This window comes from Dendrobates tinctorius, unplaced genomic scaffold (assembly GCF_039654945.1).
Source record: "Dendrobates tinctorius isolate UK_male_01 unplaced genomic scaffold, ASM3965494v1 ptg000046l, whole genome shotgun sequence".
In the NCBI taxonomy this organism is placed as follows: domain Eukaryota; kingdom Metazoa; phylum Chordata; class Amphibia; order Anura; family Dendrobatidae; genus Dendrobates; species Dendrobates tinctorius.
The window spans coordinates 32115180-32138219 of record NW_027361714.1 but is presented as its reverse complement, the minus strand read 5'-3'; the positions used below and the strand labels follow the sequence as shown (position 1 = coordinate 32138219).

The window sequence follows — 23040 nt, the reverse complement described above, 5'->3', positions numbered from 1 at the left end:
TCCTCCCAGAGTCGTCGGGTAACGATCAGGTCAGCGTGGCGGCGGTCAGCCATATTCCAGAGCGGCTCCCTTTCTCTGACGAGATCGATGAGGTGGTCCACATCAATCCCTCCATCCTCACCGTCAGTCGGGAGCATGCTGTGAAGGCTGTTAAAGAAAAAGACAAAAATAACATAATTAGCCTCCACATAAGAAATGAAATAAAAAGTGCAAAAAAACAAAGCAAAAATATTTATACTTACACGCTGGTGACCGCCGCGTTGCTGTCGCCGACGACCCTGGGAGGCACTGCGAGGACCTCTTGGCCGAGCACCAGATTGGGAAGACTAGAGAAGAAAACAAAAAATGTTATGTCTTTGGATGTAGGCATTTGTTTGCTGTGTGTGGTCTGCAGAACATTGTTTTCTATGTGTTGTGTGTAGTGTGATGTTGTGTTTCTGCGTTTGATGCAAAAAACTTACCAATTGTGAGCCCACTCCAGGTGTCTGTCCACCCCTTCCTTCTTCTTCTGGGAGCTCCTCTTCATCTTGTGATTCCTGTTTTGAAATAAAAGGCAATGAATAGACATATATTACAGAGATGATGGATTTTGGAAATAAAAACTTACCGTCAAACGCTGACGATGCGAGGGAGGGCTCCCAGAAGAAGATGTGCTGTCTTCCTGGTGGCCACACTCCATGCCTGTGGGTGGTGTTCCAGCTGCTGCCATTGCTGCTGCTGCTGCTGCATCTATTGTGCGGCTGTTGAATAAAGAGAAACAAAGGGCCAATGAATATCTTGATATTCAATAGCCCTAGTTTGGAGGAATGGGGGATTTGATAATTACCGTCTCTCATCTGCTGCTGGACTCCCCTCCCGTTGTTCAGCATGCTGCTCCAATCGGGGTGGTGCTGATGGTGCTGCTGCAGATGTCTCCTGCCTTCTCCTGCGCCTGGTTGCTGTCTTGGGTGGCATGTTGGGTGTGGCTGAGGGTCCCACTGTCTTGCTTTTATATATGTCTTGTGGGCAGAGCTACTGAGCATGCTCAGACCAAAAAACCGGATCCGGCGCATTGCGGCGCTCATAGGCTTTTTCGCCGGAGACAAAAAACGTTACAGTAGCCGTTTTTTCCAGACGCCGGATCGCGACACATTGCCGGATCCGGCGAAAACCGGATGAAACGCATGGCCATCCGGCGCGATACGGCGCAAATGCAAGTCAATGGGGGGGAAACCGGATCCGGCATTGCATTTCGCCGGATCCGGTTTCTGTCAAAAGCGCCGGATCGCGCCTGACGGCGAAAACCTGATGTGTGAAAGAGGCCTAAGGCCGGGGTCACACTTGCAACTGCAATGCGAGAAACTCACGTGAGTCTCTCGACTGAATAACCCGCACTGCCGCCAGCACTCAGGACTGGAGTGTGCCGCTGCATATATTTCTATGCAGCTGAGCACTCCGGTCTCGAGTGCCAGTGGCAATGCCGGGTATTCATGGGCGAGTTTCTCGCGTTGCAGTTGCAAGTGTGACCCCGGCCTTACACTGATGATTTTCATCAGAGTTTGATCAGTTTTTTCACTGATGAGAAAAAAAAGTTTCTTCACCTTCTATCAGTCAGTGAAAAATGGACAGCACTTGGATGGTATCTGAATGCTGTCCAGTCTTTTCACTGACCCATAGAACAATATCGGACTTGTCTCCGTGATTGTGCATGGACCACTTGGTCTGGGGGAAAAAATTGACATGTGAACAGCCCCATTGATTGGCACAGGTATGAGCACTATCAATGAAAATAAAGGATAGCACTCGTATGTGAAAACTGAGGTGTGAATGAGCCCTCACCGGACATTTGGTTGCAGAAAAAAAGGTTATCTAACAGCTCTACAGAATAACATTGGTCCTACTGCTGTCAGTTTCTACGCGGACAGCCCTCAGCCTGAAACTACACTTGTGTGAACATAGTTTAACTGTAAGGACAGGTGACCACTGCAGCCAACCACTAGCTGCAGCAGTGACATGTTGGTCACCAATGTACCCCGTGACAGGCTGTAGTGGTCACATGCCTGACTTGATCAGGAGGGAAAGCATAGAGACAAAGAGCAGGGACCTGCGCAGTGTTAGAAAAGGAGCATAAAGGATTTCAAGGGAATTATGATTGTTTCTATGTTTCTTAGTATAGGCTGCATGGTTTTCTTTAAAAAAAAAAACAGGATGGATGATGACAAGCAACTTGTTCTCATTTAATGTAGTAATGTGCTAAATAATCTGCTAAGGCTAGGTTCACATGTGCGGTTGAGTATGCAGCGTATCGTCCGCAGCCGCAAACGCATGCAAAAACGCACGCAAATGCATGCATTTGTGGTTGCAGACGATTGGCAAGTGCTATTTTCCCGGTGAATTTTTGAATGTACACAAGCCACGCCCAATGGGCGTGTCTATGTAAATTATTGCTTATGCAAACGCAAAGCGAACGCATATGCTTGCGTACGCCTGAGTTCCCATAGACTGTAATGCATTACTTTGATGCGCTCCATTCGCAAGCATCCGCATGCGTATGGCTGCGGATATTTGACACCCCCAAAATTGCAACATGTTGCGTTTTCCGCACCACTCCGCACCCCTGGAAGCGACGCATGCTTACGCATCTGCAGACGAACGCATGCAAACTCATGTCCTTGCGTACACCATGATAAAGATAGGTACGCATGACACATGCGGATGGATGCGGATGAAACGCTGTGGACACAGCCCCAAATGTGAAACCAGCCTAAGCACTTTAGAAATGATTTTGTTCTGTGCTGCTATGTGTGAAATAGCATACAGGAGTAACAGACGGGCAGGCAAGTTAGCGCATGTTCAGATGTTGCATTTTTTTTATGCCAAGTTTAAGCTGCATTTAAGCTTCTTACAAAAACCAGGTTTTGCTTAGTTTTTGGTGCGTTTTTTTCTGTCTTTTTGTCAGGGTACATTTATCTCTTCTGCATGCTGATAAAGTTTAGTGCAGAAAAATAAAATCTGCTTGAGTTTCATCATTACCCATTGCTTTTAATGGGTAAAAAATGCTGAAAGAAGTGACATGCTGCATTTTGCAAAAACCAAGCACTTACGACAAAAGAGTCAGGAACAAAAAATCAAGCTGTGTACACGAGATTTCTGAAATCTCATTGACTTTGCTGGTACTGTAAAACGCAGCTGAAAATTTGCATTAAAAAACACGGAAAAAAAGCAATGAGTGAACATAGTCTTATTGTGCAATGCATGCTGAGTAGAGATGAGCACATTCCAGGATTCCAGTCCTGCGTCCCAGACAGTGGTACCTGGCGGCTAGACGGGGCACCCGTGAATCTCTTACCTTCCGGTGTGCATGTAATCTGTGCGTCTCAGATAACACTGCACCAGCCATGACAAATTCTGCGCTGGGGACGCTGGAAGGTAAGAGAATCACGGGTGCCCCGTCCAGTCACCAGGTACCACTGACTTCTATGCTGGCTGGAGTTGATCCGCTCATCTCTAATGCTGAGACTTATAGTACTGGCAGAATCACCAGCTAAAGAGGAGTAGATGGCAAGTTTCTGAGCATGAGAGTAAGGTCAGGATCACACTACCGTGTGTGATGCGAGAAACTCGCACGAGTCTCTCGCATCAACACCCGGCGCTGCCGCCGTCACTCAGGACCGGAGCTGCGGCTGCATAAAAATACATGACGCCGGGTGTTGATGCAAGAGACTTGTGCAAGTTTTTCAGACACGGTAGTGTGACCCCAGCCTAAGAACAGGTCCTGGAATTATCTGTTCTTATAACAAAAAAGAAAGTCCTAATGCGGATGGGAATATTGTCAAATTCCAGCTGTGAAATGATGACGCCTAACATGGGAACCCTGGAATTTCTAGGGTCACAAATGCTACAAGACTGGAAGTTGCTGAGCCTTGGCCTAAAGTGATGTTCCCCTGTTCGGACACTAGATGGCGCATGGAAACTTCTGATCTAAACTTATCGCTGACTTGTAGTGTAATCTGGTAAGAAGGTGGATAGAGGCATAAAGCTACTAAGGTAAAGCAGCAGCTGTTTCTGTGTGATATGCCACCGCTCACTTTAATTTAGCTCCATTCTCCACAAACCCACACTGAAGGCGCACATAAATAACCCATCATGGGAGCACAAAGGCCATATTGATTCTGCATTGTGTCTCCTCAGCTGGTAGAGGATAGAAAGACAAAGCCTGGCAGAAGGAATAGTAGGATCTGGACTGAGTCATTGTTGTGCATGAGGAAGCAGAATGGCAGGGCTCCTCCCTTGTCTCATTACCTACCATGATGGGAGGGTGGAGGAGGTGCATGAGTAGAGTTGCCAGGAGGCAAGACAGGAACAAGCATTATCTATTGAAGAAGCTGGAGGAATTATGCTGGACACACCATGAGCTGGAGGCCTAACAGCAACCAGAGGGTGGTCCTGACAGCCTACCATGCTGGCAACAAGAAGGCGGCTGCCTCAGGCGGCAATGCCCAGGTGTCCCCCAGAAGGTAAGAGCTGCTGCTGTGATGGCTGCGCTCCTGTCAGGACAGGGAAAGGTGTTCCTAGGAAATGTCAGTCTGTGGGAGGCAGAAGTATCTATTCTAAAGGAAATGTCCCCGAGTGCTACTTGTATCAATATTGTATCGGCTCCTGTGATTAGATAACATATGTAACTCATGGCTGTGCATGCTTTGTGTTATTACGTCTCTATCAAAACATTAAATAACTTTTGCATTTTAAAATAAAGAAACTAATAAATAATCGCAAGTCGTATAAGGACCCATTCACACATCAGAGTCTCACCTGCGTATAATACTAGCACTAGTTCTATGATTCTAGTTACATTTTTGCACCATTGGGCTAAGTTCACACTACGCTTTTTGGCAGCGCTTTTTAATGCAAAATTTCAGCTGCGTTCTACAGTACCATCGAAGTCTGAGATTTCAGAAGTCTCATGTACACAAATTTTTTTTCTTTTTTTTGTCCTCAGCATTTTGTGCTTTGCAAGGTTTTTTTTTTTTGCACAATGGAACATGTCACTTCTTTCAGTGTTTTTCACCCATTGAAATGACTGGGTGGTGGAAAGCACTGAAAAAACCTCAGGTATCAGGTTTTGTTGCGTTTTTTTTTTAGTGCCAAATCCTGATTCTATAGAATAGGACTTTTTTTTTCAACACTAAACTTCATCAGCATGCCCAAGAAACAAATCTAGCATGCCAAAAAAAAAAAGAAAAACAAGAAAAACCTGCTTTTTTCTGTAGTTCTTTCCTACCAAGAGATCAGATTTTGCTGTAGAAAAAAACACTGAAAAAACACCCAGTGTGAACTTGCCCTAAGGCTACATTCGCACAATTTGGTGGGTTATTTTTTAATGCTGTTTATTTTCAAAAGAATGCAAGTAACATAGCTTGCTTAATGGGTGCAAAAAATCTGCTACTTGAAAAGCTCATCGAGGGGAACCTATCCTTAGGGCTCATTCACACGGCTATTTTTGAGCTGAGTTTTCATTGCTGATGCACTTTTTTCAATTCATGTCAAAATCTACGTTTCATGTGCAGATTATGGTTTGGAAAATCTGCATAACATTTTCTATGTTTGCATGAACCCTTAAGGGCATCAACATGTACAAGTAGAAAAAATCAGTTGTGGATGATATCAGCCATATGGATAAGATTTTATTTTATTTTTTTTTTCCAGCAAGTAGAATTCTGCTGTTGAAAACACACATTTGTTGCAGATTTTTTGCATAAAAGTCAACTGGGAAGAAAAAAAAATGTAAGCAAATTATACTGCAGGTTCTGCAGAATCTCTCAAGTCTAGATCGGTATAAAATAAAGTTGCCTCCTAGTGTTTACAAAGCAATGCTTTTCTGGTTCCCCGATAGTCTGTCTGCACCATTTCTCCAATAATGACATGCCATGTCAGCACAGGGCCGCTGGACTAGTACAGTATGTCATCGCTGGGAGCCGAATATGTACAGAACAGGGGAAAATATTGCTGACACCTTGTTTTAAAAAAAAAAAAAAAAAATTCCATCAGTGTTTGATCAGTGTCCATTTTGACCAACAGAGTTCCATCTGTTTTTCTCTTACGCAAAAAAGATAATAGCTGATGCAGGTTTCTCACGGTTCTGCTAGGAAACGGTAAGTGAATAAAAAAAAAAAAAAAAGGACTAGGATGCCATCAGCGAACTGTCCGAATATTTCATAAACCTAAAGACTTGTGTTGGAGAGTTTGAGCGAGAATTCGGATCATGACAGTCCTTTCTTTTTCGGATTCTCATCTGCAAAGCATCGGGCATGAGAATGATCTAAGGCTAGTTTCACATTTGCGTTTCAGGGCGCAGCGACGGCCTGTGCACGGCCGCCTCTAAGCCCCGCACCCTGCCGTGCCTCCGGTAGCTCCGCCTACCGGCGCATGATGCTGCATGCATCCTGCGTCCCCTATCTTTATCACTGGGGACGCAGGCCGTGCGCAGTATGTGTTTGGCGGCGCATGCGTCATTTTGACGGTGCGCCGAGCACAACCAAATTGCAACAGGTTGCGTTTGGCTCTGGTCGGCGCACCGTCAAAAGGACCCAAGCACCGCCAAACGCATACTGCGCACGGCCTGCGCCCCCAGTGATAAAGATAGGGGACGCATGCAGCGTCATGCGCCGGTAGGCGGAGCTGCCGGAGGAGGCACGGCAGGGGGCGGGGATTAGCGGCGGCCGTGCACAGGCAGTCACTGCGCCCTGAAACGCTAATGTGAAACTAGTCTAATAGACTATAATTGCCATGTGTTCTGTGCTTGAAATAGTCTTTTTTTATTTTTTTTTGTTAAAAAAGGGCTGACTATATAATACAAAAGTGAGACTGATTGGGCAGAGTGAGAGCCTTGTGTTTGGCTTATATTACATAGGGTTAACATAATAGGACACATTCTAATTGCATTGTAAGTGCTGCTCATCAATGGTTGGACTCCCTTTCAATAAGAATTTTCTTTATATAACCCTAACATATACCGCAGCACTTTACAATTAAAGGGAACCTGTCAGCAGGATTGTACTAAGTAACCTAGAGACAGTGTCAGGTTGGCGCCGTTATACTGACTAAAATGATACCCTAGTTGATGAAATCGTCTTGTGGTTGCTGGTTAATCTATATTTTGAGTTAATTATATGCTTGCACTCCGAGGCGGGCCTGTGTGTGTGGGGGTCTTCATGTGGTGCTCTGATTAGTTACCATATTCATGTGTATGGCTTATGACATCATAGAAAGAAATGTTAGTGAGTACTTTGTGTGTAGTTCTCCGTGCTTGCATTTAGCTAATCAATAAAAGAAAAACATGGTTTGAGGTCCTCTTATTTTTATTAACCAGCTGAGAGAAAGCAAACAGCTGGGGGCTGAGCTTAATAGACATTGAAGAGGGCAATAAACATGCATCTTCCCAGGCTATTAATAGGAATCTGTCACCCCCTTGAACGTATTTAACCTATTAATATGGGCATACTAATTATAGAATGGTTAAAATAATCATTCTGTTTTATTTGTTGAAGTTAATGCGTTCTTCCCTTCCACGGGGTGTGCAATGTCTGGAAGAAAACTCGTCTGCCGGTCTTCATTACCAAATCTGCACCTTTCCATCAGCATCACAGTACCCTGTGTCGTGTAGTGGTGGCATCGGAATCCTGCCCCTGTGCCCAGCAATACCGCAATTACACTTGATGTTTCCTGGCTTCTATGGGAATTTGCTTCTTCTTTCTTCAGCTCGGGAGCTATCGAGTCACTGTAAATGGGGAGCACCTTATCACCGTGCACGCTGGATGTCACTGGAGTGGAAGTAGTGGTGACTTACCTTTTCAGAAGAAAGATGAAGCCAATGATTATAAAAGGGTGGAACCAACAAGTATATTGGCACTATTGCAGGGGTGGGATTCTGGGGCCACCACACTGATAGGATGTGGCTGGTATGCTAATGAAGAGCAGAGGCAGAGTTCTCTTCCTGACACCACATGCCCCAGAGCCTGGAAGAATTATCATAAAATAATTAAAAAGGATTTCTCCACAACAAAACCGCATATATGGGCATACAGATATGACTATTTTAACCATTCTATAACCTGTATGCCTATATTAATAGGTTACATATATCCAAAGGGGTGAAAAATTACCTTAAGGATATGTGCACACGTTGCGGATTTGGCCCTGCAGATCCGCAGCAGAATCTCCTGCATTGTACAGTACCATGCTATCCAATGTAAAACAAAAAACGCTGTGTGCATGCTGCGGAAAAATCCACAGCAGAAACACTGAGGGTTCATTTCCGCAGCATGTCAATTCTTTGTGCGGATTCCATTGCGTTTTACACCTGCTCCATTATAGGAATCCGCAGGTGTAAAAAACGCAGGTGAAATCCTTACAAAATCTGAAGAAAATCCACAAATAATCTGCAATAAATCCGCAGGTAAAATGCAGGTCATTTTACCTGCGGATTTAGCAAAATCCGCAGGGTAATCCGCAGTGTGTGCACACACCTTGAATATCAGCTTACAGCTGTCTACTTGGCCTTTACTGGTAATTAAAAAGGGGGGGACCCCCCCAAAAAAAAAAAGTGTAGTTCCCTCCTATTTTTAATAGCCAGCCTAGGCTAAACAAACGTGAGCTGATATTAAGGCTATGTGCACACGGTGCAGATTTTGCTGTGGAATTTTCCGTACAGATTTTGCTAAATCTGCAGGTAAAATGACCTGCAGATTTAGTGCGGATTTCCCCTGCAGTTTTCACCTGCAGATTTCTATAATGGAACAGATGAAAAACTGCTGCAGAACTGCACAAAAGAAGTGACATGCTGCAGTTTTAGATCTGCACGGAAAAATCTGCTGCATGTGCACAGCGTTTTTTGTTTTACATAGCCTTTACATATCCTTAAATGGTACTGTGCATCACTTGCAGTTCTACAGGGCCAAATCTGCTGCAGAACTGCACAGAATCTGCACCGTGTGCACATAGCCTTACAGCGTGAGAAGGGGCCATGGATATTGGCCCCCTCCCCAGACTAACACCAGCCCTCTCCTGCCCCAGAAATGACACATCCTCTGCTCTTCCCACTTGCTCTGGTGCGTTGGCAAGCAGGCTAATGGTTTTGGGGTTGGTCAGCTGACTTGAAGCCCAGAGGTTAGTAATGGAGAGAGTATGTTATATTCAGATGTGAGCTAACCCTAACTGTGCAGGTCCCACAGAAGGTATGTCCATCTCTGATAAAGAGAGCTGATAGATCCAATCCAACAAGTAAACTTGCATGAATAAATAGCATAGCAGTCTCGTTTTGGGATGTTTTTATTTTTTTTTATGAATCTACATTACGGAAATGACATTCCTCAAATGTCTGAGTAATTAAGTATAGTGAGTGTAATTGGATGTCTGCTTACAGTATGTCTTCCGGGAAGATAACAGCAGTGTGCATCAGTGATGAGCGGCCTACAACAGGCTATCTGTTTATTGTTTAATGCATTCACTCCAAGGACAAAGGTTTCATGTGGGAGGTGTGGACTTTTCATTACATAACTCCTATGTGTAAGTTGGCTGTCTGTACTTTGCACCCTTAAGAGTAAGCTTACTGCAGTTATAACATAGATGTCAGATGTACAGCACTCTATGTAAGAGTACACAGTGTTATAATGCACATTGGTAACAATGTGAAGTAATAATCATGAAAAGGAAACCAAGCCTTTGGACTTGAGCAAAGCAAAAAAAAACTAAAATCAAATCCTCTGCTGTACAGTATATCCATATCACTTTTTTGAAATTCTTGTTTCTTTTCATTATGTTCAAACAGTCACATGACATAGTCGTAAGTAGCTGGAAATTCACATATGCGAGTGACAAAAGTGTGTGGTGTGACTTAGGGTACCGTTACACTATGCGACGCACCAGCGATCCCGACAACGATATGACCTGATAAGGATCGCTGGTACGTCACAAAATGGTCGCTAGTAAGCTGTCAAACAGACAGATCTACTCAGCGACGCAGCAACGATCCGTATAACGACCTCGGTGGTCGTTGGTACCTTGTCACACAGCAGCTATTCTGACGACTCCCGCCTGGGTCCCTGAGTTCTGCGTCGCCAACGAGGTTGCTCGTCGGCGTCAAACACAAAAATGCATGCTGGCCAGCGGGACACCAGCAATTAAAAAAGGCCCAGAACAGTCAAGCACGATCAGCGAGATCTCAGACGGGGCCCGAGCGCCGCTATGTGTCACATGTAGCAAGATCACTGGCAAGGTCGCTGTTGCGTCACAAAATCTGTGACGTCTCAGCGATCTCGCTGTGTGATATGGGGCCTTTATAAGCACAAAGGTTTGTTGTTTTTTTTCTGAATGTAGAAAGCAAGCATTTGCTTATTGGTGGTCAGATGTACCACAAAACGGACTCTGTTTTCTTTTACGTCGCCAGAAAAAGAACTCCTTTAGGTAGGTCTATAAGATGCTTTGGACCTACTGCTTAGTTAGTTTAATCAGTGTCATAGACTATGGGCTCGATCAAAGCTTTTTAAAAGTTACACCACTTTGGCGCAACTTGATGCTATGCTAATGTGGTGCCCCTGAGGCTTCAGTCGCCACAGAGGTACTGTGCCTTCTCCTAAGGTGTAGTGCCCCACCATCCAGGTAACGTGGGAACTCCTGACCACGCTCCACACCTGCATTCCACACACCGGATAGTTCAGTGGGGCCCCCTAACAGCTTCAGGCTGGGGGTTAGCAGAGCACCCCTCGTGGAACCCTGCTTCGTAACACGAGATGTGCTGGGAGGCGGGTGGAGTGAGTTGATATAAAAGAGTGGGAAGAGTGAAAGTTAGTGGGTTTTGGTTAGTTGGTTAGAGGAGAGAGAAGGGAGAAGATGGGTGTCTGAGGGACGTGCTGCAGCAGGTCCCAGTGATCTGGACTGCTGGCACGAGAAAGACCAGAGAAAGAGACTGATAAGATTGATAACCTAACCTTCCATAAGAGAGAGAACAGATCGGAACGAAGGAGAATAGAAGGACGGTGGGAAGCTGGTTGAAGAAAGATAGAGAATCCTTCCAGTCCAGAGAGCGCAAAGGCCGGGGCCCGGTCCCCGAGGTTGATTGGATCTTTATGTCCGGCAACAGACACCGGAGGAGTTGTGAGCCGCTAACGCCTTGCTCACATCATAGACTTGGGACACAACAGCAACTGAATAGAGAGCCGGGACGCAGAGTGGAGTCCCCGAAGCAGGCTACAGCTGTCTATCATACAAGTAAAGACTAGGAACACCTAGAGAGGCATTCCAGGGTAACTAAGTACTGGAGTGCTTCGCACCTAAAGGCGCATTGGAGGAGTCATTCAGTAAGGTACATGTTGGCGGAGTGTGGAAGGGAGACTCCTATCCTGCCTGGAGGTTGGCTGGAGCCCTGACCTGGAGAACACAGTGCGGAGGCAGGCAGTTGTGTGAACTGCAAACAGTGAGTAAAGCTTTGGAACCGCATACTCTGGTGTCCTCCAGTTATTCCTGCACCGTTAAACCTGAGAACCAGCATCCATACCATTCTGCGCCTCTCCTCATCCATTGCACCTACACTGCCCTGGGACTACAGTTCCACCTGTGGGGAGCTACACCATCTTTGCTGCACCACACCATCAGTCCCAGCGGATCTGCACGCAGCATTGGCTCAACACCTTACTTGCCAAACACCACGGGTGGCGTCACGAACTATTCTAACAAACTTTAACACCATTAACAACATCACCGCCATTGATATTGGGTGCCCAGGGCCATGGCCCGGGTCACCGCTGCTGTGACACGTTCCCGCCTTGACACCGGCCCGGTACAGAGTACCCCGCTGCCCTGGGTGTGTGAGGGCGACCCACTAAGATCTTGCGACTTTTAGTGTTCCCTCCATTTTTGCCCAACTCCAGCAAAGTGGTCGGAGCTGGGGCAGGACGGCGGCATGGTGAGCGATGGCATTAGCTACCCCACAAATCTTACCAGAGCATGGTCTGGAGTAGGATTTAGGAAAAGGCAAACTTAGAGGTGCATGCAGCTTGTTCGAAGCTCCTGATTCAGGAAGATGGTTTAGTGTCTTTATGAACTGAAATCATCTGACTCCAGCACACTTTATCATCAAGTCCTGCATGAATGACACCAGTGTTGATGAATCGGGGCTTATGAATGGAGTGAAATGCCACTCAAATCAAATTTCTCCTACCTGAGACTTTATGGCTGGGGAGGAAGGGGAGATTGCAAGCCTTCCTACTCCTTTTATTCACACATTTTGATGATTCAGTGGGGGCTCAGTGGTCAAACCTCCACCAATCTTGCATTTATCATTACCTAGATAGATCATAAGTGCTTCCGTCTGATATTCCACTTTAGTTGCCAATGTATATAAAAAATGAAATTGTACCTACATAAAAGTATAACGACTCTTTCAAAAACACCCGGCCTCATACAGCTAGAAATTTGTCCAAAGCCTCCAGTGCCCTGTAGTTGCACATGACTACAACCATACTGAGAAGAGACCATAAAGAGAAGTTCGGGTTCAGTCATATACTGGAGACCATCAGCCTCTAGTTGACACTAGTGATGACTGAGCATGCTCGGATAAGGTGTTATCCAAGTATGCTCATGTGCTAATAGAGTATCTTCGGCATGCTCTAATACCATGTTCGAATCCCCGTGGCTGCATGTCCTAACAAACAGTCAATCCCTGCATGTATTGCGGCTGTCGAACAGCAGCGGGACATGCAACCATGGTGACTCGAACATGGTATTTGAACACGCCAAAGAAACTCTCCATTAGCGCATGAGCATGCTCGGATAACACGTTATCCGAGCAAGCTCGCTCATCACTAGTAGACACTACTAACTAAAACTGCGTCCATCCAGTCTCCATCAGTGTTTGATCCCGATTCATCATCAATTACCTTTTTTTTTTTCTTGTGTTACTAATTTACATTTTTCAGTTCTTCAAAATAGTGCACACAAGCTGATGAATTTTGCTAAAAAAATTTTAGCTTTTTTTTGCCTATCATTTTTGTGCCTTTTTAGAAGAAAGTATCAAAACAAAGAAAAAGCATATGCGCCAAAAGCAAGGGATCACCACAATATAGTACAATGCAAAAAGATTTTCTATTGTAAACACCACAGACAAATACATTAAGACCATTAAAAAGTCCCAATTTGGACAGACATTAGAGTATGGTTCCTAGTACCTACGTAGCATATGCTTTTACTTTGTTTTGGTTCTATTGTTATTATATGCATGAGGTGATCCCGATTTAAGGGATGTGCCCATTTTCTATATATCTTGACAGCTTTTAGAAGAAAGTTGCGTTATCCTTTAAACCGTCACACATTATTCTTCAACTGAGATAAAAAAAAAACTATCCAGATGTTGTAGCATACTAGAACAAATTTGTGTAAAACATTTTTGCAACGTTTTCAAAAGTTGAAAATTAATCATCAAAAAGAATCTAATGAAACAAAAAATGTGCCAATTTAAAAAAAAAAAAAAAAAAAGTCTTGAATTCCTTTTTACTGGAGTAAAGAAAATGATGAATTGAGGCTTTTGTGCTGTTTTATTTTTTCAGTATTTAGATAGGACCTGCAGTGGATGCTCTGAATGGAGATGTGAGTCCTAGGCTAAGTTCACATGAGCATCTAAAACGTTGTTCTGTTTTCATCCAGAAAAAAAATAGATGATTTTTAATATGTATTGTTACCCGAATGCACCTGTATTTATACACCAGTAGGGAATACATTTTACAAGACCAAAAACTGCTTCCTATGTTAATAATCGCAACGTATCAATAAAAGGCGATTGCTATTTGGTCGATCTGTATGAAATCAAATTTTTATTTTTTTCTGCGCAACTAAAGACTTGATTAACGAGTCTCATCGGAAATACGAGAGAATAGGGCATGCTGCATTTTATTTTCGCTTATTCAGTCCATTTAAAAAAAAAACTGTCACCTGAACAACACTGGTCTGAGTGCTGTCTTTTTTTTTTTTTTTTTTGTACTACTGCCAGTACTCGGACTGAAAATATGGTTGTGTGTATGAAGTTCTATTTGCACAATATCCACCAGTATTTTATTTTCCAGCGGTAACCTTGCCAGAAGCAGAAGATCAGGAAGAGGTCTCAGTACTAACACAATCTGGAATATACTCCTAAAGCACGTCAGATATCACACGTATGTTTATGGTACTTCTCCATGGGCAGGTTATTAGATACAGTTGTGTAAACCAACATTTTTCTGATCTCCCTACATATTGTCATATCAATATTAATTTTATGTATGGATGTAGCATAACATGAGAAACCTATATATAATATATATGGGTCTTTATAGAGGTTGAGGTCTGACCCTTCTTGAACTCGATAGAAACAAAAAAAAAGGCTAGTTAGCACTTTGTCTTCTTCATAAAGGGCACAGTAGTCCTGTCTCGGGGTTACTGCGACAGTGTGGAGCCAGAAGGCCACAGGGTCTGTTTGCTTCTACTCCAGCACTGAGAAGAAGCACTTCTCCTTTTTTTTAAATGTGTTTATTTCTTCTGGCAGAGCAAGGGATTATCGGCCATGTTGGAGATTCCAGTACTCACAGCTGTGTTCAGTTTGCCACTCCTTTCCCCTTTATTAATCTTGGCTCTGTTACTAATCCTTGTCAGAGCTAGCATTTGCTGCATGGCTAATGGTGGGAGAGGAGTTCATATGAGAAGGAGAGTTAGAAGAGTTATTAGTGACTGTTGCTTGGTTTGTATGCATGGTAATTCCTTATCATTCTTTGGTTTATTCCCCTACCTTCACACCCTGGTGCATTCCTCTGTTATGTGTGAGTGAATATTTTGTATGCCTGGCATTTTCTGTTAACCCTTGTCTGTGTTGCTTTGTTTGTTGGGTTGGTGTACTACTGTGCACAGTAGCGCCACTCTTGCCTGGGTGGGGGGAGAGAATTAACAGAGGGCTAACTTAGAAGATAAGGCAAGGGCAGAGGCCTCGGCATCTTCTCCATCTGTAGTATCCTGGGGAACAGGGTGAGCTAGGGTGCACCCTAGTGATAAGGAGCTGCTGGTCCTGGGTCACCTGACAGCTGTGTCATGACAAGTCCTTTGGGGAACATTAGAATTCTACATTTTATTTTGGCGCAAGTTTATTATATAGCAGAACAACACAACAGAGTGTAGGAAAACAGTTTTGTTTTCAATTGACACATATAAAGCCATAGACTTTAAAACTATCTTTAAACTACGAAGCATTCCTGATGACCAGCTGCCTCAGCTATTGTTTTTAGGTTACATTATCTCTTTCATCCTGTTGTGTGATGCCTCGCGTGTGTATAGTGATAACAAGTAAATAGTGGAATATGTTCTAACACTTCCTTTGTCTAGTATCTTCCACCTAAACCATGTGTACTTCTTTTTATAGAACTATTTAGCTGTGAACATGAAAAGAGGGAAGTGACCGAATATCCTTACTTAGTTTAGCGACCAATTTGCCTTATTCAAACCATTTTTTTGTTTTTAGCAACAAGGTAAAAGGGAGACGTATACCTTCTCGCATTTGTGTCTGGATAGGAAAAATGTTGAATGCTTTTTCTGTGATTTTTATTCCATGTTTGTTAAGGCTTTTATTATCTAAAGATATTCTAATCTTACATCACCTGAAGAATATTTTCACCCAAAGTTTAAATTTTGCCCTATGTTAATAAGCTGGTTTCAAACATCCGTATTCAGGTTGCAATATCCTGCTGTGACCACCGATTTTCCTAAGCTAATAGCCTTGTGAATAGAATGTAAATGGGGAAGTTAGTTCAAGTCAGGAGACCAGACACTTGGTCCAGTTTCTGGGATCCGAGAATAGTCTTTGTTTCACACGTCTGTAAAACTGGCCTGTAGGCTCCCTTCGCATTGTGTTTTTTGCCTATATTCATTGGTTCCATCGAGGTTTGCATCCAACCCCACCACCCGCCTCCCACCCCCACAAAACGGAACTCGGGCATATGTGCCGTCCGGGCTATTGACCATAATGGTGCTGACAGATTCAACATATGCTCTGACATGCATTATTTTCTGGCGTATGTGCCTAATTTAGACTGACACTCAGATGCAGTCTAGTAGGTTTGAGTGTCAACCTTGAGTAGGCATTTACACCTGAAAATTATGCATTTTCAGAGCACTAGTTGACTCTTATCACCATTATTGTCAATGGCCCTGTCGGCACATACGCCTGAATCCTGTTCAGCAGAGAGTTTGAAAGCAAGCCCTGATAAGACCAATCAATGTGGGCACAAACATGATGTGAAAGGAGCCCTAGGCTGATCACTATTGTAATCTCTGCTCAAGAGAACTGCAGGTGGTCCAGCAGAAGCTAAAATCTGGCCATAGTATTGTAGGAAGGTGGCCCAGCTTGGGGGGTGATCCCCTATTTACCGCGAACAGAGGTCACAGACACGAGACGGAAGCAGATTTCGGGTACAACAGGTGCAAGTTTATTGGCTGTCCTCCTGACGATCTCAGCAATACATCGCAGCACTTCCACAGCTCTTCGTATTCAGACCCGGGTACACACACCTTTCTTCTGTCATGGTGACGTTTCTCACGGCTCTGTCACTGGGGCCGCCCCAGGCCTATCTACCTCCAGCACTTCACCGGTCAGAGGTCGTCGTCAATTTGGTACCCCTGGGTCCTCGTCTGTTCTGCGGTTTTTCGTGTCGGGGCCACCCCCCTGACTCCTTTTCTCCTCAGTCCCCTAGTTGAGCTCTCCACACTGTTCGTACTCCCTCACTGACTCCTCTCCTTCTGAGCTCCTCCCGGGACTGGAACTTTCTGGAACCCTCCTGTCCTATTTATAACCTTCCCGGTTCCCTGTAACCCCGCCCCCATGACTAACGGTTTCTAGAGCCATAAGCTGTTGTCAAGTCCTGTACTCATAGTACCCCCTGCCATCTTGTGATCATACCAGGGTACTGCACCCATTCTACACTTTTCCCAGATGTCTCCCTTCTGTCATAACTAACGTCTGTCTAAAGTGCACAAACTATTCCTTCTTTCTTCTGACAAGTCCGTTTGTCCAGTCACCTTCCCCACAGTATATCGTTGTGAAACTGGCCAGGGTCAGTTGAAACAGCAGACTAAAGGATAATGCGCAGTGTAATGCAGCCTCCCCCCCCCCCAACCACACACGCGTATAAGTTGAATGTGGCGGGGGCGGCGCCAGGCCCCTTTTACTCATGGGCTTGCTGGAGACCCCTGGAGACACGGGGGACCTAGACAGCTGCCTGGTCTGCCGGCCCTCAATGTGCACCTCCACCAAAGATGTATACCAGTCAGGATGGCATACATTTCTGGTTTAATTTATGCCATCAAAGTGGTATAAATGTTGATGAATTTTCTGGGAGGGCTTTGCTACTCCCAATCCTACCCTAGCTTTGCCCAATTTGGCCAAGTTATGCAAAACTGCAAAAACGCCAGTTCTCAAAATTTTTTCAGCCCTTCCACTTAATAAAAAATATTGCAGCAATACCAGATGTTTTATACCAGAAATCCTAGGTGAACACTCAGTCTGGCCCCAAGTCTCATTCAATTCTCTTTAAAAAGATGTATTACCTTTTTTTTAAAATGGTTCTTTGGCAATTCTATAATAGAGAAGGAAAAATATTACAATATTGTCTTACGTTGCTCTTGTGTCTACATATTGATACTGGTGTCCTGCATTGAAATCGGACCAATGACAACATCTGCTTTGGAGCTTGGATATTCTTGAATTTGCCTGGTGTTTGCTTATATGGGTTAATCGACATGTGTGGCTACCACTGTATCATGAAATGTCATGCTGGAATAATACATGGATTAAAGGTCTTAAATGTGATTGTCCACTACTAGCCAACCTATTCTTGATGGCTGTAGTCTGGGACCCAAAAATAAAGGTATGCATTGTTTAATAGTGGACAACTCCTTTTAATTAGTTACTGGTATTTATTTCTAAACTCTTGTGGGGGAATTGGTTATACAGTGTTGTCTTATTTCAATCACTATAGATCATGGAAATCTACCCTACCCCTTTGTCTGTAGAACCTCAGATATAGTTGCTGATTTAGACCTTCTGAATTTTTGTAACAAATGCCGAGTCTAAAGCCTAAAGCTGGAGTCACACATAGCGACTTACCAGCGATCCCGACAACGATATCAACGTGTCGGGATCGCTGGTGAGCTGTCAAACAGGCAGCTTCACCAGCGATTAGCACAGCAACGCCGCACGCGGCATCGCTGTGTTCGTTAGCACTGATGCCATATTCATGTCAAAAATAGAATTAAAATAAAAAATATTGCTATTCTCCCCTTCCGACATCCCGTGAAGTCTTCCCGCGTCTCTCCACGCTCCGGTCCCAGTAATCCTTTGCGATTACCGCAATGACGTCCATTCTCGCGGGATCATGAAGTCTCGCGGTCATTCTTGCAAAGGATTACTGGGACCAGGAGCATGGAGAGAGGCGGGAAGACTGCGCGGGACGCCGGAAGGTGAGAATAAAAACAATATTTTTTTTTTTTTTTTTTTTTATTTTACAGCTGATCGCTGGTCTCCCGCCTGTCACAAGCAGCAATGCGTGCTGGCCAGCGGGAGATCAGCGACGAAAAAAATGTCCAGAGGTTTTTTGCAGCGATCAGCGATACCGGCAGGGGGGCCGGTCGCTGATCGCTGTCACACAAAGCGATCTCGCTGGTGAGATCGCTGTTGTGTCACAAAAGTTGTGACTCAGCAGCGATCTCGCTAGCGAGATTGCTATGTGTGACAGGGCCCTTATTCACACATAAGTAATTGGTCAGTATTTTGTATCTGTCTTTGTATGCCAAAGCCAGGACTGGAACTTAGACCGGGATTATATATGCAAGAAACATGGACGAGTCTCGTATGTTAATAACTGGCACTGCCGCCGGCAATCGGATTGGAGCTTGCAGCCGCACTCTCCGTTCCTGAGTGCCTGCGGCAGTGCCGGGTATTAACATGCAAGACTCGTCCGTGTTTCTCGCATGTGTGATCCCGGCCTTAGAGAGAGAAACTACAGTTAAAAATTTGACACCTCTTCTGTGTTTTGGAGTCACTCCTGGTTTTGGCATACAAATACTGATCAAAAATACTTGTATGAATGAGGCCTAAGGGGATATGTAGGTAGTTAAAGGGCTGTGGTTCATAATTTAAGTAACCAATGTAAATGCAAAAAAAAAAAGTAATAACTTTTTTTGATAATTGCTAGTCTTTTTGCAAGCACACACCGTAATGAGATTTCGTTCATGTTTAGCATTTTAAGGGTATTTGTGACTGGGTTTAATTTAGCAATGCATGTCTCCATGGGCATGGCTATATTATTCTGAAATTGAAATACTCATTTGTGGATTATACAGACATTTTGACACGTTATCAAAGTAATTCCACCACCCTTGTCAGATCTAATAGATCTATCTGATAATATCTGCAGTTCCTATTGTAAAATCTGACAGATCAGTGTAAATGGGGTTCTTGATAAATCAGTTAAGGCCCTTTTACATTTAGCGATGCACCAGTGATCCCGACAACGATACGACCCAGTCAGGATCGCTGGTGCATCGTTAAATTGTCGCTAGTGAGCTGCCAAACAGGCAGATCTCACAGCGATGTAGCGACGCAGCAGCGGTCGTTACTTACCTTTCAGATGCGGCGATCCTGGCGTCCTCCCGCCTGCTTCCATGGCTTGCTTGTCGGCGCCAGCAGGAAGCGCCCAACGAGGAATGGAGCTGCACAATCTCACGTGATCAGCGACAGACAGCAGGGGAGCCGGTCGGAGGTAAGTATCACACATAGCGATATCGCTAGCAATATCGCTGCTACGTCACAAAATCAGTGACGCTTTAGCGATATCGCTATGTGTAAAGGCCCCTTAAGTTATATAGCACTTCAGTAGAGTATGCTGTGCTGGTACCCAGTGATGCAATGTCTGTTTTGGCCTAGGAAACCTGTACTTTTTATTCCTCAGAAGTGTATGCTTTGTGCCAGTATTTCTGCATAGTGTTATCTTTCCAAACAAACCTAATCATTACTATAACAGTAATTAATGGCTCTTATATTTATCTGTGGTTTTACAGCCCTATTTATACCTGTTTAGGGAAGGGCAGAATAAAATAGAGATGATAATTGAATTTGCTATTTACGGATATATTTAATCCGCTACGGAATGGCTGCTGCAGATTTACAAATCTCCTTAACCATATTATGCAAACTCGCCTGCTTTGGGTCCAAAGGATTTCTGGCCTGCATATATTCCGCAATCTGCAGTCATATAGCGTCACTGCGGAAATTTATACTGGAAAAATCTTTAGTAAATGATAATCCTATGCTGCATTTAGCTGCGGAGCAAACCAGTGCACAGAGAATTTCATATAAAGCCATGTGTATGTGTCAATACGTGGCTGTATCTGCCTTACGTTTACTCATTTGTCAGTGTTGTCCACTACTTTGATATTGATAACCTATCAATAGGTCATCGATATTTGATCATTGGAGGTCTGACACCAAGCAACCCATCAGCAAGCTAGTATTTGTTTGTGTTTCTGGCCTTTGATTAGGACTGCAGTTCAAATCCTATTCGATTGGATAGGAGCTTCTAGCTGATGGGTTTGGGTGCAACATCCAACACTCCCCACTAATCTGATATTGGTTACCTATTCTAAGGATGGATTATTAATATGAAAGTAATGGACAATCCCTTTAAGGACTTCCAGTTTTTACTGTACAAATTCTGTACTTTAACACAACGTGCTAGAAAACCCTTGACCGGCTCTAATACAAATCGCAAACATCGAGTGGCTCCATATAACATAAATCTCTCCTGACAGAGTATAACAAATGTTTGTAGGGCCTAGAGGAAATTGAGAAAAAAGGCCATAATTGTACAGGTACTTCTCATCAAATTGGAATATCATCAAAAAGTTCATTTATTTCTGCCAACAAGCATTTTGGGGATGGAGATTTAACTCTCCAGCAGGACTTGGCACCTGTCCACACTGTCAAAAGTACCAATACCTGGTTTACAAAACAGTATCACTGTGCTTGATTGGCCAGTAAACTTGCCTGACCTTAACCCCATAGAGAATCTATGGGTATTGTCAAGAGGAAGATGAGACGCCAGACCCAACAATGCAGATGAGCTGAAGGCTGCTATTAAAGCAAACTGGCCTTCCGTAACACCTCAGCAGTGCCACAGGTTGATCGCCTCCATGCCACGCTGCATTGGTGCAGTAATTGATCACAAAGAAGCCCCAACCAAGTATTGAGTCTGTTTACTGATCATACATTTCAGTAGGCATTATAAAGTATTTTAATTTACTGAGATAATGACTTTTGGGTTTTCTTTGGCTGTAAGCCATAATCATCAAAATTAACAGAAATAAACACTTGAAATAGATCACTCGGTTTGTAATAACTCTATATAATGAGTTTCACTTTTTGTATTGAAGAACTGGAATAAATTAACTTTTCATATTCTAATTTTGTGAGCAATGTAATAAGCAGGTACTGGGATGCAGTAACACAAATGCGGCAGAGCAGAGATTAACTATATTTAATTCAACAGTAATAGACTCCTTGCAGGGAGATAGGGAAAAGGGGTACAAAAACTAAACTGAATAAGTGTTGTTTATCTAGACAGGTTTTTTAAAACATTTCATTTATCGTGGCTCCTCAGCCCGTCACTCTCTGAAGATCCCGTGGGTAGTAGAATGCTGGCGGCGGTTGGTTTAACATCTTCAGGCTTCCCTACCCAACACATGGTCCTGTTTCTGACGGCAGCGGGCGGTCTCCAGTTTTGCCCACTGAGCCCATTGTCCATGTAACTGCAGAGCGAAAGGATAGAGCTCTTAACAAGATTCCTCTCGGCGCGTCTCTCTTTGAGCAGCCGTCGTCACTTGAATGGCTGCTCTGCTCGGCGTGTGCTCATCTGTGTGTCAGCTGATACCCGGATGTCCGCGCTGCAATGCTCTGCCTGGCGCACGTTACCCTGCTCGCCCACCGATATCAGTAAGTGTTTCACACAGCCGCCCCTTCTATGAACACTGTGACCTAACGTACCCCTCGCTTTGGCTGCAAACCGTACCTACTCGACGTTCTGGCGGGGAGACCCTCTCCGTTCCCGCAGATCACCTTTTTGCTTACTTCCCTGGCCATGCCCCCTTCAAGCCAGGTTACTGTCTCGCTCTGGCTGCAATAGCATTCTCTCCAGCAACAGGAGGTGGGACCCTTGCAGTTCTGGACCCGGTACTTAGGCAGCTTGGTCCTCCCTTCTACAGCAGCACCTGCAAGTATAAGAAAAACATGGCTTGAAGTCCTCTTATTTTTGTTAACCAGCTGAGAAAAAGATAACAGCTGGGGGCTGGTCTTAATAGTCTGGGAAGAGGACCATAATCATGGATCTTCCCAGGCTATTAATAGGAATCTGTTACCCCTTGAACATATTTAACCTATTAATATGGTCATACTAGTTTATAGAATGGTTAAAATTGTCATACTCTTTTATTAACATTAATGAGTTTTTCCAGTCTCTGGGGCATGTGATGTCTGGAAGAAAACTCATCTTCTGGTCTTCATTACTGTATCATCCCCTTTTCATCAGTGTCACAGCGCCCTCTGTTGTGTAGTGGTGGCCCCAGAATCCTGCCCCTGTTCCCTGCAATAGGAAGGGGACACAAGAAGGGGGTCCTGGAAAAGTGAGAGCTGTCTGGACCACTGACCTGGAGGACACAGCACTCGGCTGGTGATTGTAACCTAAAGACTGTGAGTAAAGTGTGAAGACTGCACCCTGCTGTGTCCTCAGATCTATTTACTGCGTCACCTGCCTTGCACTACAACAGTTACCATCATCAAATTAACCCTGTAACCGCCCTGGAGCCCGCTCTACCCATGGAGAGCTGTAACATCTCTGCTGCATCACCAACCGTCCAAGAGGACCTGAATCGCCAAACACAATAGGTGGCGTCACAACTTAATCCCCTAGAAACTTTCCCCCTAGTATTTTATTGCACTCCAAG

At 44.3% G+C, this 23040-nt stretch overlaps 1 protein-coding gene across 2 annotated transcripts in view; it reads left to right on the top strand.

Moving 5' to 3' along the window:
- Positions 1-23040, top strand: part of ARHGAP18 (Rho GTPase activating protein 18) — a 214712-nt gene that overhangs the window by 70785 nt on the left and 120887 nt on the right. The window contains exon 1 of one of the 2 annotated variants that reach the window (XM_073575796.1): positions 4156-4496. The exons of the other annotated variant lie outside the window; for it this stretch is intronic. Within the exon in view, the coding sequence (XP_073431897.1) occupies positions 4390-4496 (107 nt within the window). The 5' untranslated portion in view covers positions 4156-4389. Of the gene's footprint in view, positions 1-4155; positions 4497-23040 lie in introns of those variants that run through there. 2 annotated transcript variants of the gene reach the window in all.